The 18,681-nt window shown below is 44.8% G+C and overlaps 1 protein-coding gene across 6 annotated transcripts in view; it reads right to left on the bottom strand.

Annotated features, from left to right (window-relative positions):
- The window catches only part of BEND7 (BEN domain containing 7), a 49,035-nt gene extending 42,247 nt beyond the window's left edge, over positions 1-6,788 (bottom strand). For 2 of the 6 annotated variants that reach the window (XR_008822062.1, XM_056340170.1), the window contains exons 1-2: positions 6,455-6,778; positions 2,448-2,531 (exon numbers count right to left, since the gene is read on the bottom strand). Coding sequence is in view for 2 of the 6 variants with exons in the window: in XM_056340170.1 (XP_056196145.1) it covers positions 2,448-2,531; positions 6,455-6,515 (145 nt within the window). In the remaining 4 variants the exon portion in view is untranslated. Of the gene's footprint in view, positions 1-2,447; positions 2,532-3,957; positions 4,091-6,454 lie in introns of those variants that run through there. The other 4 variants (XR_008822059.1, XR_008822060.1, XM_056340169.1 and 1 more) reach the window with 4 other exon arrangements.
- Positions 6,789-18,681: the final 11,893 nt, after the last annotated feature.

Genomic DNA, 18,681 nt, shown 5'->3' with positions numbered 1-18,681 from the left:
CACCATTACAACCATCAAAGCTCACGTCCAGTACAACATTCCTCTAATTGCGCTGAAGCTTCCTGCAATTTTCAGCCGACATTTAGACAAAGTCATATTTTTCCCATCTGGGCCAGTGCAAAAAAGGCCATCTAGGTTCAACAGGTCTTTCCTGATGTTTGGTCCTTAATTTATTTGCATGTTAAACAAACTGGGTTCTTCCGATTTACTCATTTACCCTAGAAGCTCCCCTCTTCTTGACAGTGCATCTCTTCAATTTGACTTCCTCGCCTGCACTGTGCAACCAAAACATATGCACATCCCATTCACAACAAAGCTTTGCTCGTTTCGTTTATATACTGGCATTAACATTTCACCTTTTCTAAAGGCAATAGTTTAATGATGCACCTTAGCAGCTATTCACATACTAAAGGCTGCATCACACTGAGGTTTCAACAGCTGACCCCATGGGTCAGTTGAATTGGAGAACAAACCTAAATTGGAGAATAAACTTAAGTCTAAACCAACAAGTTGGAGTGAACATCCTTCTTGGATGAATTCTGGCATAAAATCAAATGAAATGGCAATTATACGCTGAAACTCCTTCACAGTGGACAGGACTCTGAGCTGGGGAAAGTGTTGTGATCCCACCAGCCCTGAAGCACAATGGAATATTCCTCTATGCAATGTGATTATTTTTTTTTAAAAGGAAACCTGGAATGCCAAACACCACTCATCCCAGATCCCTGCCAAAAGATGGGAGCCCAGATTTCAAGTGCTTCCAGTTGAGTTCAGTCCCTGCTACTGCTTTCTCTACATTTCAGATCAGTGCCTTTGTCACTAGGAATCTGGATAAAAGCGGACACCAAAATAACCTACTGAAGATAAAGTGGAGAAGGTTATGTGAGCTCTGAGTAACTTACTGAATTGAACCCAAACCCCCAAAGAAAAAAAAAAAAAAAAAAAAAGTCATCCACACATCTTGCACAGTCATACGTCATTCAGCCTTGTCAAAACCAGCAGTCCTTGAGGAGATCTGGAAGTTGGACAGTCAGCAAGGAAATGGCATCTTTTTCTTTTCATAGCAACTAAAGGTGGGCTCCCAGGACTGCAGCTCTATGCTTCAGTACCTGGTAAGGAACATCCTTGATAGGACTCACTCTCTAAATTCTGACCAGCTCTTGAAATAGGTGAACTCTAGGCACTTAAATGCCAGAGCACATTCAGTCACAATGAAAAGCTGGGCATACTCACGAAAAAAAAACCAACCCAAAACAAATCTGAAGACAACACAGCCAAACTGAAATCAAAATCAATTGGCCTGACTCATGGCAGAGACGTCAAAGTACAGACTTCCTGCTTAGAAGCATCCTGGCTAAAAGCAGCTAGATGCCTAACTCCTGCCAAAGCTTTATCATGATTTAGGGTTGGAAGAGAAAGCATTCTATGTAAACCTCTGGTGGAGCTCACTCCTTCAGGTTTATCAGACTTCACCACAAGTGCTTCCAGAACACGAAATCCAAACACAAAGCACCGCAGCCACCTTTAGTTCTCCCCAGAAATGGGTGCAGGGAAGAAATATTTGCTCAAAAGCCTAACAGCAAGAAGCTGAGAAGGGAACTGAATGCAGCTCTCACCCCTGTGTAAATATTCCAACCATCAAAAGATTCCACACCGCCCCAGACATTCTCCTGTTCCCTCTCATTTGCTGCTGACCTCTAGAAGAGGCTGTGGCACTACGAACTAAGGAAACAAAAGGCATTTTGCATGCAGGATGACTTCAGGTGCTGATTCACACACTCGGGACTGATGCTGAGCTGGGGAGTTACATGGGTCAAAAGGCACACAGACCAGAAAGCTAAAGTTCGCCGATAACCAGTCCTATCATGCTGTAGTATATATCATGCTGCAGACTCTATATTACTTCTGTTTTCTTTACACATTTTTAACTGTTGATTTAATTTAATTTTGCCATGGCAGGATTAGCAGGCAAGCTACAGAGGTGAAAGGACATTACATTAAGACAGCACATTAATCCTCTATCCCACCCAAGGCAGAAGCAAAACCAAACAAATAGCAGCTTCCTGGAAATTGAATTTCTGTTATCCAGATGTCAAAGATGTAATACCCCAATTACACAAACTATTGCCAGTGAAGCATGCCAGCGAATATGCAATGTAAATGGGGTGAGCACAGAGCTGCAAAACTGCAGAGTCAGCATCTGGCTCTCTGAGTGAGTGATAATTAGCACTGTGTGTAGACACTAATAAACATTTATGTCTGAAATTACAACTTTTAGCAGTGTTAATAAAGGATATATTGGCAATTCGTAGAATAAAAGGGTCTTGAAAAGAATGTCATATTAAACAATGGCAGGCGCTTCCTGTGCTTGCATAGAGGTTTTTTTCCTCCCTAATTGCAAATGGCCACGCTATGTTGCTCGGAAATTAATCAACACAAGCACATACCTAAAAAAACTGGTTGTGTTTCTTTGGTCTCCCCATTAACATCATTGCTGTAGTCAGAGATCTTATATATCTCATGATGGTAATCTGGAATGAAAAACGATAAAAAAAATTAGAACTCAAGTGATCTGGAAAAAATGAACACTGAACACATTGCTACAGTTTTACTACGTAATTTATCAATATATCTGCAGTTTATTTCATGTACATCAAATTAACCACAGAAAATGTGCTCTGTATCAGCACCTCCTAAAAAAACTTTGCTCACACTGGAGAGACTCAGCTCAAATATTTCACAGATTTTAGGGAATAGCTATGCCTGCCCTAAATTACTGTGTTCATTTTCACAGCAAATTATCCCACCAGATGCCAATTATCTGGCTTCTTGCTTTACAGATGGAAAGCAGATTTATAATGAAAAATTTACCTTCCCAGAGACCAAGGGAAACTTTCAAACTTCACCTCAATCAAGAAAATCAGCAACATGCACTAGGGCTGCACTGTTCAGCTATACAGATTCATGTTGGTGCCACTAGCCTCTGAATTCTGAAGAAAGGAGGATCAGGGACACCTTAGGATATTCACCTATAGAAACTAACGTCTCTGATGACCCTAAGAATAAGCATTAGTATCTGCTATTCAGAAATGTTACAGCATTAAAAAAAAAACCAAACCCACAAACCGAACCCAAACAACACAACAAATACAAGATTTACTGCTGAATTTCTATTTCAAATAACAATATTTTGCAGTGAAGGTCTCTACTGTAATCTCAGGCAGGTGTTCAGTAAAACCAGAGCTTTGTTTACATGTGTGTACAGAGGGAATAGTAAGTCTGAGAAAAAAACATGTCTAACGGCAGCTCTCCTGAATGCTATTTCTAACTCTACTACTGGCACACACTTTGTCCATCGGCAAATCGCTCAAGACTGAACAATATATTCAGTGTCTTGAAACAGCTGCCTTCCCATCTAACGCCTTTAACGCCCTCCTAGTTCCCAATGCTCTCAGCTACTCCATCCATAAACTGGTTATGTTTACCTGCCTCGCAAAAAGCAAGGTAGAGATTAAATCATGGAAGAGCACTTTGGGGGAATTCACTTAAAAGGCACAATGGAAACAGAGGGCAGCATAAGCAGCCCCTCCTCCCGCCAGCAGCACACCTGCACCTCTGACAAAACAGCTACAGGATTGGAAAGGTCTCCTGGAAGTGAAACTTTTTGTTATGTGCTGTTTATTTGTACAGTACGACTGTCTCGAGGGCACAAGAGGAGGAACAACCCAATAAGTAAACTAGAATCGAGCCTAAGGCAGCAACACAAAAGAAAGAGAAGGGCCCAGAAAGAAAATGAGGGGGAAAAGACACAACAGGGAGTTGGAGAGGTCAGCGACAAGGTGCCACACAAAGGGTTCCTCTGCCTACCGAGCACGCCCAGCGAGTGAAACGGGTAAAGGTGAAGTCTGAGATACAACATCCAGGAAGTAAAAGCTCCTTTCATAAGGCTAAACCTACGGGATTTATGCTGACTGCCTTCCATGGTCATCAGCTGTCCTGCTGAGGAGGGAGAGTGATGGAGTGGCTCGGTGGGCAGCTGGTGCCCAGCCAGCGTCAACCCACCACACTCTGCATTTTCATCCTCTCAAGGGCATTCAAGATCTGCTGGGAGTAAGTATACGTGTGAAGTAGGAATTAAATGACTTACAGACTCTTGGTCCTTAGATATATAGATTACACATGCCTTCTTCTCTAGCACTCCCCTCCATACATCCAGCTGGTCACAATATTCTTCTGCTCTACAGCTGCTGCCTTAAAGTCACCACATTTCACTCTGCATTTTAGTGAAGGAATGGATTTCCTCTCGATCTGGTCATGATTGATCATCTCGATAAGGTGCTCTGAAGGGGTTTTTTGGACAGATTAAGCACTGTATGGGTGCACATTGTTAACAGATGGTGCGTTACCAACGAATTGACACAGCATACCCTTTTCTCTTTGGTTTTCTTCCTCTGCCTCAGATGTCACAGTCCAGGCGCTGCAAAATCCGTATCAATTTCACAACAGTAAACACTAAACTGTGACATTACGGAATGACTCCTGCAAGAGGCAAAGGCCAATTACAAGAGACAACTATTTATACATAATTATCTTTCTAATCAAGTCTGATAGGAAAAAGAAAAAAAAAAGAAGGAGTATGCAAGTGCAGACTCACATGCAAAATGTGATTTTTATCTCCTCCATTCTCCAAAGTACAAAGACAGAATTTTCTCTCTAGGATGTGATTTTAGTGTAGCTTTCTGTTTGACTTTTACATCCAAAAAGAGACCCCAGGTAAAACAAGAATTACTAATAATGTACCATAACTGAATTTACCTATTAAAACAAGGTTACATAGATTGCCTAATACATTGGGGCATATCTAAACCTCTAACAAGCGTCAACCGAGAACTGACAAAATTGTCATCTATTTCTGATAGTGCACATATTCATTTTACAGCTCCATTAGGACAGAAATAAAACCATGCCTTCAATTTCAGTTTTGCTTTTCCACGTTTCACTTTCACACACACCCCCAGGCTCCAGCCCAGACCTGCACTAACTCTGCCTCCGAGTCAGGAGCATGTTTGATATCAAACCCCCACAAACCAAACCTGCGGTCCGTAGAAGTTAAATCCTTGATAGGTTTGCTAATGCATACAGACCTCCAATGTGTTTCAGACAAGCCTGATGGGTCGCTGCCCCTCTAGTTTTTAACAGGGAGTATGTGCGATGCTCTAGACCCCTCTACAACAGTACAGCAGGCATTATTTACTATTCCTACCAAGTGAGTTTATTTCCATCTTTAAATTTCTTTGCATCAAATGCGATTTTGCTGAGTGCCTGCAAAGACATGGCTCTTCAGACAGCAAGTCTTGACACTCGTGCGTGCGTGTGTGTCCCCTTCACCAAGTGTGACATGACACCCATGCAGTCACCTGCCTTGAACTTGGTATGCAGGACACACACAGCGTTTCATGGAGATATTTCTGTCTAATACTTGGAAACACAAAAGGAGAAAAGATCTCAAGTCAAATCCGTTAGGGCAAAAAGATCTCTTTGGCCAGAGAAGGGTTAAATCCCCAACCAAAATAAATCCCTAGGGCTGGCTGGGAAGTCCACCTGTTAAAATGCCTACCAGTGGCATTTTTTTTTTTTCGTTTTTTAATTTAAAAAAAAACAACCACCAAGACTGAAACACAGAGCTGTGCTTCTTCTTCCCTGACATGAATCCAAGTATTTCCCCCCGCGATCCCTTTTAAAATACCCTCTTTTCCAACAGCAAACACACCCCGAGCAAACAAGTTACACGCCAGAGGCTCTCCCCTGCCCACGAACAATTAATTAGCTGCGTGGATTTTTAATAAAGCAACCTCTATTCGGCAAGCCTTTGAAATACGCGGATGTACACAGTCAAGGGGAGGGGAAAGAAAAAAAACCACCACCCAAACCAAATAAATCCACAGGAGTTGAATACTAAGAAGGTCCGTTGCTGCCCAAGTGTCATTATTTTTTGCTCGCTTCCCGATTTTACCTTATCCCCCCACCCCCAAACAGGATTTACCACGAAACACGATCCAACTTTATTTTCTGCAAGACCTGCCGGGGGGTTGGGGAACAACAAGCCCAAACCCACGTCCACCTTCCTGGGGTGGATCGGGGGGCGGCGGGGCGCCTTCGTTTTGCAACAGCACGTAACACACATGCAAGAAAATAAATTAAAAAAAAAAAAAACAAAACACAAAAAAACACAAGGGGGGGTGTGTAAAGAAAAAAAAATAAATAAAAGGCGTGCGATGGTTTCGGGGAGTTCCAACAGAGGATTGCGGAGTTAAATAACCGCTCCGGGGAGGGAGAAGCGCCGGGGGCAGCGGCGGCCACCGCGTTTCGTAACGCCCGCTCCCCCCGGTGCAAAAGTCGGGGTTGCCCCCGGGCAGGGAACAAAGCCCGGGCCGCCCCCCCGCCCCCGCCTTACCTTCGTTGATCAGTTTAAAGCTTTGGGATTTCCTGCTTCTCTTCCTCTGGGTGAACTCCATGGTGCGGGCAGGGAGGAGCGGGGCCGGGCGGTGGTAGGACCGAGGTGCGCCTCGTTGAACCAGCAAAACACGCGGGGGCTGGGAGACGGCGGCTCCGGCGGCGAATAAAGGGATCCGGGACAAGTTGGCTCCAGCCTCCCCCCCTCACCGCCCGCCTCAAACTTTGAGGGAAAGCGGGGTGCGGCGGGGGGAGCCCCGCGGAGGCGATGCCGGGCAGCGCCGCCGCCGCCTTCCCCCCCGCCGGCTGCGCGGCCGCGGCCCGGCGGCGAAGGGCGGCCCGCAATGGCTCGCCGCCGGCTCCGGGACCCCGGTGCCACCTGCTGGGGGAAGGCGGCCCCGCGGCTGTTCCGCCAGCCCCGGCCGTAAGCCGCCACCCCGAGGCCGGCCCGTCGCCACACGGCACGCCGGGGAAGGCGGCCGGCGCCGCCGGGCCCCGCCGCGGGGGCGGCGGAGAGGGGGGCTGGTGGGAGAGGGGCTGAGAGGGCAGCGCCATTTTGTGTGTGTGTGCCCCCCCGCCTCCCGCCGCGCCCCCCCCCCGCCGGTCCCCGGCCCCCCTCTCCCCTCACGGGCACGGGCGTGCTCCCCCTGCCGTGCCCCGCCGCCGCCGCAGCTTCCCCTGCCCGCCCCCGGGCCGGCGCCGCGGCTCCCCGGCGGACAGGGGGTGCCCGGCCGGCCGTCAGGGAGCGGGCGGCGGCTTCTCGGCGCGGCCTTGCGCCGCCGCCGGGCGCTCGGGGCCGCTGCGCTGCCCGCGGGCCCCGTCGGCGGCCGTGGGGCCCCTGAGGGCCGGGGGGTCTCGTCATGTTCGGCGGGACCGGGCGGCGTTCCCAGGCCGAGAGCCGGCGGGGATGGGGCAGAACTTGACGCTGGTGGGGCCGCGGCCGTGCGGAAAGTAGCGAGACCCAGAGACGGGCTCGGCTTGGCGCTGCCAGGCGCTCGTCGCCGTGTCTGGCAGCGGGTCTCGCAGCGCGGAGCCAGGCCCGGGGCGCCGCCGAGGGCCGCCGGGCAGCGCCGCGGGGAAGGAGCCCGCCCGTCGCCGGGGCCGGGTGCGGTGCCGCCCGCCGCCGGGCAGCAGGTCACCCCAGCCGGGCGGAGGGCCCAGGCGCACTGACAGCGGTGCCGGGATTGGATTCACCACTTGACGCCTTCAGCCAGGCTTCCAGTGCGGTTAGTTGTGCTGGGTTCGCTCCTGGCGTGGCGGGTTTTTTACAGCCAAGAGTGCTTTCGCCTGTTGCCTGTAGAGGAAGGACCCAGGCTGTTATGATGTGACTACCGCTGACTGAAAACACACCTGCCCATCATCATCCTGTGCCTCCCGTGCAGCCAGGCTGTGTTATGACAAGGAGAAGAGTGTGTGAGACTCGCGTACGCCTACTCGCACAGATGCGGATGCCGATATTCCCTCGATCTCGTCAGAGCCACCAGGAGGATCCCGCTGGCTCCAGTCACACAGACCGGCCCTATCGCTTGGAATAATGACACCAAATTAACAAGAGGAAAGCAAATAGGATATTCACAATAGTGGTTTCCATCCTAACTGTGCACAGGTGCAGGCAGGCTTGGAATTCTGTGCGAGGTGCCGTCCAGATGCCACACAGAGAGTGCACCTGGTTCTGAAAGGCAAAATCAGGAAATAGGCTTAATAGGGAAGCAATATCAGAAAACACGCCTAATGGTAAAATTTATTAGACTCTGGAAAATTAAATTAATGAGGGAGGTTATGGAAGCCTCACAGATTGGGTAAGGGTGTAATTTTCTATTAAATTGCTAAGTGGAAAATCCCAGAGGCAATCAATATGCTACTTTCGGAATTTTCCTAAACTTCGCTGTAAGACTTCGTGAAAGGAAACTGGGCTAATGTACTATTTAAAATCCTGCATTATATATTTTTGGGAGGATGCTGAAGCAGCAAAGGTAGATGGATGTCATACGCTGTTTGCTAAATTGTGTGGGTCCAATTAATCTGGTACAGTGCAGTGAAGTCGGGTCTGAAGTGCAGCAGGAGTGTGCCTATATTTTGTGTGGAGAAAGAGATTTTTCTCTCACCCTGCCCAAAGACTGCTGATTCCTCTCTGCTAACTTTATTGATGAGACTTAGAGCATTGCTGAAACTGTTGTGTTTGACTCTCGTCCTTCCTGGGACAATAGGAGAATTTTTATAAAGCATAAGGCCTTCATTTACTGTTCAACTCACATGATAGGCCTTACCCTGCATTTGCCAAAGGAATGTGCCACAAAAATAAAAAGGTCTCTTCTGTTTTCCTCTGTTAGCTCCATTTTGTGAAGCATTTTGGGGCATAATTTATGAAAAAGTGATGGCAGTGTTTTATCAGCGACTGTCTTTCTCCTCTTAGTCCTTTCTTCTCTGTGTTGGATTTTTTTGCTTAAAGGGACACCCATGATTTGAAATGACATTTCAGTCTGCACACTGGACACTGCAGTTTCAAGTAACATTTTAAGAGAGTTAGCACATCCCCCTTTCCATTAGTATTTATCATTTTGCTTTCTGTGAATTAGAGAGATTCATTCTTTTCTACATGCAGAATAAGCCTCATCCTGCAAGCAAACCTAATTATGGTTACTCAGATAAGTACATCTTGTGATTTTCATTTCTAGTATTAGGAAGTATTATCCAGTTTGGATACCTAGGCCTCAATCCTGTCATCTCATCTGCATAAAAGTGAATTAGAAACTAGGACAAGGTGACTTTAGGTCAAAGTCTTCTAGTTATCCACACAACACGTAGGAGGATCCGGTAGCTGAAACCAAGCTTTCTGTCCTGTCCTGTCCTGTCCTGCTAACGTTTATCAGCCGTGAATTAGGAAAAGCTGCCTCAAGAACTCAGAGGCTCCTGTGTACAGTAAGCTGGGAGCCTGCCATGGGGTGGGTATCCTACAACTGGACTGGGAGCATGTGCTCATTTGTCACCAGCCACCACTGCGTTATTCTAGCTGGAGAAACCCAGGGATCAAAGTTGTCTTTATCTCACTAGAATGGCTGCCTTGTGTCACCCTAGATAGTCACCGGCTGCATCACTGTGGCAGCCAAGTGACTGAGGATAAAGTGCGCTGGCTCCGAGGGGCAGTCAGCTTTTAATTTTATCTTTTATTTCAGTTAATGTCTCAGTATTGGATTGGTATTATTACACATTAAGAACCCATAGTTCCTTTTTTTCTGGTGATAATACAGCAAATTCGGAGCATTTTGTATATATTCATGGTCACAAAGTATTTCCTCAGTCAAACCATTAATTGAGTAATGTGTTTTTCAAAATGCCATTAAATTAGCTGACTAAATAAGGGTTTATCTTGCAGCATATCCCAAGTCAGTATGATTATCACTATTTCCTAGTTACCACTTCATTATGCTGCAAGTTACTTTCAAAATATCACCTCCCCATTCTAACTGGCATTAATTCTCCCAACAATTTTCTGGTGTGTAAAATGCTTTTTTTCTTTTTTTTTCTTTTTTTTTTCTTTTTTTTTTCTTTTTTTTCTTTTTTTCTTTTTTTCTTTTCGTTTCAGATGCTAGATCATGAGCTAACCAATTAAATATAATGAATCTAGTAATACTTCAGCATTAACAGCAGCAGTGCTCTTCAAACCAGGATGTCCCAGACTTTTCCTTTGCTTCCAGGCTCACAGATCTGTCCAGTTAATTACAATATTTTTATCATTATTCAGAAAGTAGGATGGTGTAGGACAAAGGCGACTGAAGAATCCTAGAGCTGAGGAGAATTATATGGTTGTACTAAGAACTCCTTCAACTTTTCAGTTGGAAAAATTATACTTGGAAAATTCTCACAAACTCAGGTGTTTTGATCTGAAGCTTTAAGTCTAATGTCAAGGAATCCACCTGAGGCCGGGTGAAGTGGGAGGAGACTGCCGACTGTCGTATTAAATAGCACCGTGATTACTACTCATCTTGGAGCCTGAAGAAGTTCAGTGCAGTATTTGGAAGCAGGAGAAGGGTGAAGAGGTAAATTGGAGATCAAGAGCTGCAGAGGTGACAGGTTAATAGGTTAGCTGTTTTGGTTAGTTATGTGTAATAAATGTCATTGAGGATTTTAGAAACTGTGGTAGCGTTTTTTCCTTGGAGGTTTTCGGTGATGTTTTTGTGATCATACACAATATGCAGGCAATACTTTTTCTCAGCTCCCAACCTGGCGACAACAGGTCATCCTGATGCTACACTGTCTTACTATAAACCTTCCCTTTCAGGAGGCTTTCATGTTGGCACATCCAAGGACTGGGTCATTACAGAGGTAGGTTTCTGGATGTCCTGAAGAAGTCTGAAGCTAGGAGTGCAGTTTAACTTGTTTATGACCACCTCCCTTAAGTTTTTTCTGTACCATTTCAGTTATGGTACTTGACATCTTATTATGTCTCTATCCTTACTCTATTTTTCCTTTGGGACACTGTTTTGAAATGGTTTCTTGTCCATTCTGCTGCTTCCTCTTATAAATTTAAAAGAAAAAAACTACAGGATGGACAAATGTTTTCATGTTTGCCAGCTCAGGGAGACCAAAACATTCCAGAACTGTTTCAACAATGAAGAACATAACTGAATCTGTGTACAAAGTGTTCTTTGTGTGTGCAGTTACAAACCCTCTGTATATTTCTGTATCAAAATGCAAAACCCATTTTGACTGTAAGGCTGGGCTTTTCCTCCTCTCTGTCATTTTATGTGTAGGTTGGACTAAGACTGCAAGGAAGAGCATCATAGTCTAAGAATCAAAGTTTACTGGCCACCCACTCTGATTAAATACTTGTAGGATAATTGGATACTGAGGTATTAATTCTTCTCTAGGACAAACCAGTTTTTGGATTTAAATTCTGGGAAGGGTGGGTGAGGAGTCTGAGGTGTCTAAGCCACAGATGTGGCTGGAGGATAAAGAAGAAAAGGTCTCAACAATTCTTTTACGAAAGCTAATGTGGAAGAGTAAAAGAAGTCTGCCCATATACATGCATGTCCCGTGCTTCTCTGCAACATGGAGAACTCATGAGTGTCCTGATCATGGCTGGGATAGAGTTAATTTTCTTCTTGGTATCCAGTACAATGCCGTGGTTTTGGATTTGGTATGAGAATAATGTTGGTAACACACTGATGTTTTAGTTGTTGCTACGTAGTTGCTAAACCAAGGACTTTCCAAGTTTCCCGAGCTGTGCCAGTGAGCAGGTGCACAAGGAGTTGCTCCTGGGAGGGAGCAGAGCCAGAACAGCTGGCGTGAACTAGCCAAAGGGCTATTCCATACCATAGAACATCATGGCCAGTATATGAACTGGGGGGAACTGGCTGGGGGCTGCTGATTGCTGCTTGGGGTCTGGCTGGGCATTGGTCAGCAGGTGGTGGTGAGCAACTGTATTGCGCATCACTTGGGGTTTTTTTTCTCTCTTGGGTTTTATTCCTCTCCCTCTCTCTCCTTTTCATTACAATCATTGTTATTATCATTATATTTTATTTCTGTTAGTAGGTTGTTCTTATTGCAGGCCACAAGTTATACCTTTTCCCCACATTTTCCTCCCCATCCCACTGGGTGGGTGTGTGTGTGGGGGGGAAGTGAGTGAGCAGCTGCGTGGAACTTAGTTGCTGGCTGGGGTTAAACCAGGACAATAAGCTGCACAAATTTTGCCCTGCCTCCCACTTACAACTCGAGGTGCTTCAAGGGAAGCAAGGGCAATGTAGTAGGGCTTGTTATTTTCCCTAGAACTTTGGGGTTTGTGCTGTATAGAGTAATAGTGCTTAATATTTTTAATCTGGATGTGTCTTTGCATGGCTACCACCTCTGTCTAAAGAGATGATGTGTAAAGCCAGTTCCAGGAAAGGGCATGTTTGAGCTTTGGGTAGTTCAGTTGATGTTAATTGTAGTAGCCCAAGCACAGCTAGGGTAAGCAGTCCCATTTCTGATGAATGCTACGGGCACAAACTGTGGCAAGCTCAGCTCAGGGTCCAGCAGCCCAGCAAGTCACCGGCTAGGAAGAGTTTAAAGAGGCTTGTGTAAGTATGTAATCATACTTACAGTTTTGTGTTGGTTTGCTTCAGTCACAGCCACTGAAGGCAGATGAGAGTGCAGCAACTGAAAGAGACAATCAGAGGAGCTATGGATGGAAAATTAATGCAGAATCAGCTGCAGGAACAATAGCATTTAGCAACATAGACAGCTCCTTGAGGCTGCGGGCTGAGGAAGCCCCCACAACAGCCATGCTCCTGTAAGTCCTGACTAAGGCTGGTGTGGGGACATTATGCTATGCCTCCCCAGCCCAGCCTTCTCACTGTTTCTTCTCGCTGTTTCCAGCCTGCCACGCAGAGCTGCTCCCTGTGTCTCGATTCTACCTTGATCCTCTTCCATTTCTCCTGCCACATATGCACTTGCACTAAAATCAATGGGAGTTTGAAAACTAAAAGTAATGTGTGTTTTGGTATGCTACTAATCCACTTATTCGGATCCTCTTACTGCTCCTCTGGGCTGCCCTGATCCTCTCTATCAGCCCACCCAGCTGCTCTGATCTGCTCTCTAAACTTCTGCTGTGGCTATATTAGCATCCCTGTCAACTCACGGGGCTGCTGCCTCGACGCCTTCAATCCCCTCTCCCAATGAGAGTCTCTCTACTAAATTATAATTCTTGTAGCTCAGAATACTGATGCCAGCTAAAATAAATTCATGAAAAGTTGCCATGGCTTCTAAGATTTTCTATTTCCCTAAATATTTTCAAACAGTACTTACATTTCAGGCTGGAGAAATAGCTTAAGACATGTTCATAACCACCTGCCTGCTTTTCAGTTCTGAAAAATGAAATTTCATTGCAAGGTACAATGTAGTTCAAAATCTACTCACACATCCACTTTTTAAAGAGAGATTATGTGAATTTAATATCTGTGTCAGGCTGGAGGCTGACAACATCTGAAAATGATGCTTTTATTCAGCAGTAAGATATATGCAGCACCATTTTCATTAATGTGCCCCCCCCTGGATTTACCCTCAGAGATGTGTAGATATTGAAGACTCCATCACCCATTCAATCCTTGACCTCTCTGCTGAGGCAGCCAATGCACCTGAATGGGTATTTTCTCTGAGATGAACGTATCCTGCAGGGATCAAACTGACAACACAGAAGTATGATCATTTAGTAACAGCTTTGAGAGATGTCTTGCCTGGGTTGAATAGAAGCTAATGAACTCAAACTTAGTACAATACACTCAACCATTTATCTTCTGTACACGTAAAAATAGAAGAAAAATAGATGCTTTTATGAGCTTTTCTACCATCCAGTGAGATCTATTTGGTATTTGGGGGGTGTATGGGGTGTCTCTGTTATGTTTATTCAGCTATAATTTGAATACAGCTAAAATGCCTCAGAAATGAGGGTTGTGAAGTATAGACCTGGCTTTGGGGAAGACTGAGGAGATAGAAGGTTGTATGGATCTAAAACTCAGTGCCTGGAACTTGACAAACCAGTCTGCATTTGCAGGGATTAGTCCTGTTACTGCATCTTTCCTGGAAAGAGTTTGCTGCTTGGATATCTGTAGTGTGGTCTGACGGTGAGAGTGAGTATCTTCCCTGCTTACTGTCATTTGTCCCATACTGTTGAAGTGTTAGAAAGAACATCTACATATATATATATATATTAAAAAAAAAAAAAAGCAGTATGATCATTTTCCTGCAATGTGTTCTGAACTCTTTACCAGTCACAAATGGACACTGCTGTCAAAAGAGCACAGTCTCCCTAGTGACATCTTGGGACTGATTCATTAGGGGCTCTGATGACACAGTGCTATAAGCTGAGTTACCAATACTGTTCCCTGAAACAAGAAAATTTTTCTCAAACACCTCCTGTACCAGCCAGTCTGGCAATAATTAGCTGTTCTTAAATGTGAAGCTTTTAAAAGCAATAATGAGTTTTTACAGATTCAATTTTACAGATAATAAAGCTGCTGGGATAGGAATTGACCCACACATCCTTTAGACAACCTAAACAATTCACCTAAATATTCCTTTATCAAAACCGGAGGATAATTATAATTCAAACAGTTATTTCAAGCAAGTTTCTAAAAGCCATGCTAGCCTTACTAATGAGTAGCATCCATAGAGCCGTCACTACTTTCTGAAGTATTTTAACAGTGCATTACAGAGGTCTGTCTCAGCAGACAGGAACTGTAGGGCTTGACCTGCCACGAGAACTAATCAAGCAATACTTTAAAAAGCAAAACAAACCAAATTAATACGTCACCTGCTTCTTTTACCCCTAACAATGCATGGATGTCATACCCTTTCAAAGACTTCTGTTTATTAGAAATGCTGGGAACTGTTTTCTGCCATTGCCTCCCCTCTGAGCTTTTCTTGTCTTTGCCAGTGGCTTTTGGACACCCGTGGTGGATCACTACCCCTCCCTTCTTCCTCAGTCTTCCCTCTGGCTGAGCGTTTCCCAGTCTGTGGCCTCCTGGATATCATGCACTACTGTTTAGGCAGTTCTGAAAGGTAAATAAGAAATAACAAGCCTAGTATGAGTGGCTTAAATGCACTGAGGGGAGGGGATAGGCACATCCCCAATGCAAGAACTTGCATGGAAGTGCAATTTGCATAGCTTAGCAGAAGTGCTACCGTGCCTGCTTAGAATAAATTGTCTGCATGTGAATGTGACCTGTGGATGTGACAATCCAGAGATACCTGTAAACAAAGTAAATATGGGGGCAAAGAATGGGGAGCTGGATGAATTAATCCCTTCCAAAAAGTTAAGGACTGCTTTAATAAATGAAGAAAAGAGTGAGACTGGATGCAGAGCTGCCTTTGCCAGAAGTGGACATATTTAGTCATGGTATAAAGGCAATTCTATCACATATCTGCTTTGTTATACTATTTTGAAGATGGGTAAAAGAAACCACGTATCTATGCAAAAAAGGTTTCCAAGGCTGATCTGTGCCCTGCGTTACTTGAAATGAGTTCTTTCACAATCTTGGTCAGCTGTAAGGCATCAGTTCTGCCTCCTGTGTGCAAGTAGCTGAGCTGGGGTTTTCCCCTGTTTTAATATCAAATAGAAATGTGAAACTGGATACTCATAAAGTATTGAATACAACCTGAAAACAGCTAAATACAAACTGGATGTAAAATAACTGAGTGCAACTAAAATAATTCTGATCAGCTTTACAATGTCGGCAAATAGATGACATCTGGGTTGTTTGAGTGAAATGACGTATTTCTGAGCTGCCTTCAATAATCTTCCTGTAAGTTGACAGTTGGCTTGCAGCAGATAAAGCTGAGCAATCACTTAATCATCAAGAAACTGGAATGAAACACCTCATGTATGTTTTAAGCTTGTGTTTCTATTACTTACAAGGCTCTTACAAATGTTCCAAGATTTTAAGTAACCTCTAAATTTCCCTTTTCAGTCTTGATTTCATATGGAATGTTGTGAAGCGCATTACTTCAAAGTAGCTTTGCGGTTAACTCTGTGGGGTTGTTCCAGAGGTCTGCAGAAACCTGGATCTAGGGAAAACATGGGTAACACTATTGCTTCCAGACCCGAGCTCAGCTGCAGTGAGCTCTCAAGACTCTGCAAGTGTTTTTGGGAGAGCTTAACAGCCTGGCTACAGCCCTGACAGCAAATATAACATTGATTGATCACATGTGAGACTGAAATGCACAGCCATCGTGATACCAAACCAGGAGTATTGCCCTGAAAAGCAAAACAGGAGCAGTAGAAAACAAATAGTCAAGCTAAGGATTTATAGCAGTGATCTAATTGACTCTAATGAGTAGAGTAATGCCATATATGATAAATCGGTAGTTTGAAATACAGCTCAGAAAAGCACCCATTTCACTTGTTAAAAATATCTTATGCACTGATGTCATCAAAAGGATCATTGATGTATGAGGGACCGGCACCAGGAAGGAATTGTTCACTTTCGTAATGCACTGCTAAGCAGTTTCCACAGTCTAAGGGCTCCTTGGATCAACGGAGACTCAAAGAAACCTTCTCGTGGCATTGAGGAATGGTTTCCACTGCATGGTCCAAGGAGCAGAGCTCACAGAGTGAGCTTTCATGCACGCCACCAGTTTGTCTGGCAAACAGTGCTCCAGATATCCACCCTACAGCCAAGTAGCATGTGTGAATGGAGACAGTCAAAGGACGAGACACTCGTAACGAAGCAGGCAGGGACCGTAATGAATTGCCAGCATAGATATACCTTGGGAAGATATTCTGAGGAACAGAAGGGCTTTGAACAGAGACCAGATGAGACCTGACCCAATCATCTCAACAGTTCATGTCCCTCAGAAAACATTACCCTGACCCCAAGGCAAAGAGGGTCAAACAGATTTGCCATCCTGGAAATAAGACAGCAAGTTAGAGTGGGTCTCCTCATGAGTTGTCAGTGAAAGAAAAAGAAGGTACCACCCTGTCTTGCACATCAGATGATTTTCTACTCTTTTCAAAAAAAGAAATCTCGAGGAGGTGGATGACACCAAACATTTTTTCCCCCTTTATTTCTTCAGGGAGATATTGGTGAATGCCCTCACAGAAAAACAGAGCCAGGATATATACATATTTGCATGCATATAGTAACTCTTTCAGGAGATACTGTACTTTGTAGATTGCCACTTCTCTTCCACAGGACAAGACAACTGTCTTGATCACAGAGGGGATTTACATTCCAGGATGCTTTGATTTGGAGGCAAGAGTGCACAGAACCGGCACTGGAAGAAACGCACCAAATAAATCGTGGAAGGTTGTGTCATCATTAGTGAACTTGTAGACACCTTTTAGAAGTACAGCATTCATTTCATAAACTTTTCAGCTGCTTTCCTTGCTTGTTATACCCATCCCTGCCACCTTGTTGGGTTGTTTAGATTTTTATAAACTGGGAGAACTTTGGTCTAGGTGTCACCTCACAGTAACTGAATCATTCTTGTGACTACTCTGTTTGAGTTGGCCTTCCTCCTTCATTTTGTACTGTCTCTAATTGAGATATGTTTGTCTTTTTAATCCCATCCAGCCACTAAGCACCACAGAGCTGCTCACTCACTCCTTCCCCTCCAGTGGGATGGGGGAGAGAATCAAAGAGTAAAAAGTGAGAAAACTTGTGGGCTGAGGTAAAAACAGTGTAATGGGACAGAAGAGGAAGAAAATAATAAGGGTAATAATAAAAACAACAACAACAATAATAATAAAATAAAGAATATATGAAACAAGTGATGCACAATGCAATTGCTCACCACTGACTGACTGCTGCCCAGCCAGTTCCCAAGCAGCAGCCCCCAACCACCTTTCCCCCCAGCTTGTATACTGGGCATGACGTTGCATGGTATGGAATATCCTCTCTGCCAGACTGGGGTCAGCTGTCCTGGCTGTGTCGTCTCCCAGCCTCTTGTGCTCCTCCAGCCCTACTGCTGGCAGGGCAGCATGAGAAGCTGAAAAGTCCTTGACTTAGTATAAACTAAGTATAAACTACTTAGCAACAACTAAAAACATCAGTGTGTTATCAACATTATTCTCATCCTAAATCCAAAACACAGCACTGCACCAGTGACTAGGAAGAAAATTAACTCTGTTCCAGCCAAAACCAGGACAATGTTAGACCACAGCAGGAAATGAAGCAAGGTCTAAGGTTATGTCTACACTACAGTTAACTGGGGCCGAGGGGCGGACAGCTGGCACTCGGACACAAGCATCTGGATTCATTTGCCATAAAGTCCTTTACAGAGCATTCCTACAGCTTCCTGATCTATGCCCTTACCCAAGTGTGGGCACTTCCCCCCAGCCTCTCCACTGAGACCTTCTTGGATCCTTTCACCATCAGATATGAAATAATTTCCTTTTAGGAGAACTACGAAAAAGCATAGGAGGATCGTTCCTGCTTCCTCATTGCAAAGTAATTGCATTCAAGCCTGAGGTAAAGCAGGGTATGATTTCTAAATCAATACCCCTCCAGCTTGGGTTTAAACAACACCCTTAAACTATTTTCTGCAAGAAAGAGCCAGAGCACATGGCTCAGATTATCTAACATAGGTGAAAAGGCAGTTGCGGTTACAGCCCTCCAAAATAGCCACTGGAGCACGGAGCTTACAGTGGGGAAGGGCAAAGAAAAAAATCTGGGAAAAGACCTACAGGTGAAAAAAATACCCCCAAACTGGGAGGACCTAGGGAGGCAGAAGGTGCTGTGTGCTATAGCATGA

The sequence above is a fragment of the Falco biarmicus genome, chromosome 5, assembly GCF_023638135.1.
Source record: "Falco biarmicus isolate bFalBia1 chromosome 5, bFalBia1.pri, whole genome shotgun sequence".
Taxonomy (NCBI): Eukaryota; Metazoa; Chordata; class Aves; order Falconiformes; family Falconidae; genus Falco; species Falco biarmicus.
Note: the sequence above shows the minus strand (reverse complement) of the source record. Positions and strands in the feature narration are given on the sequence as shown.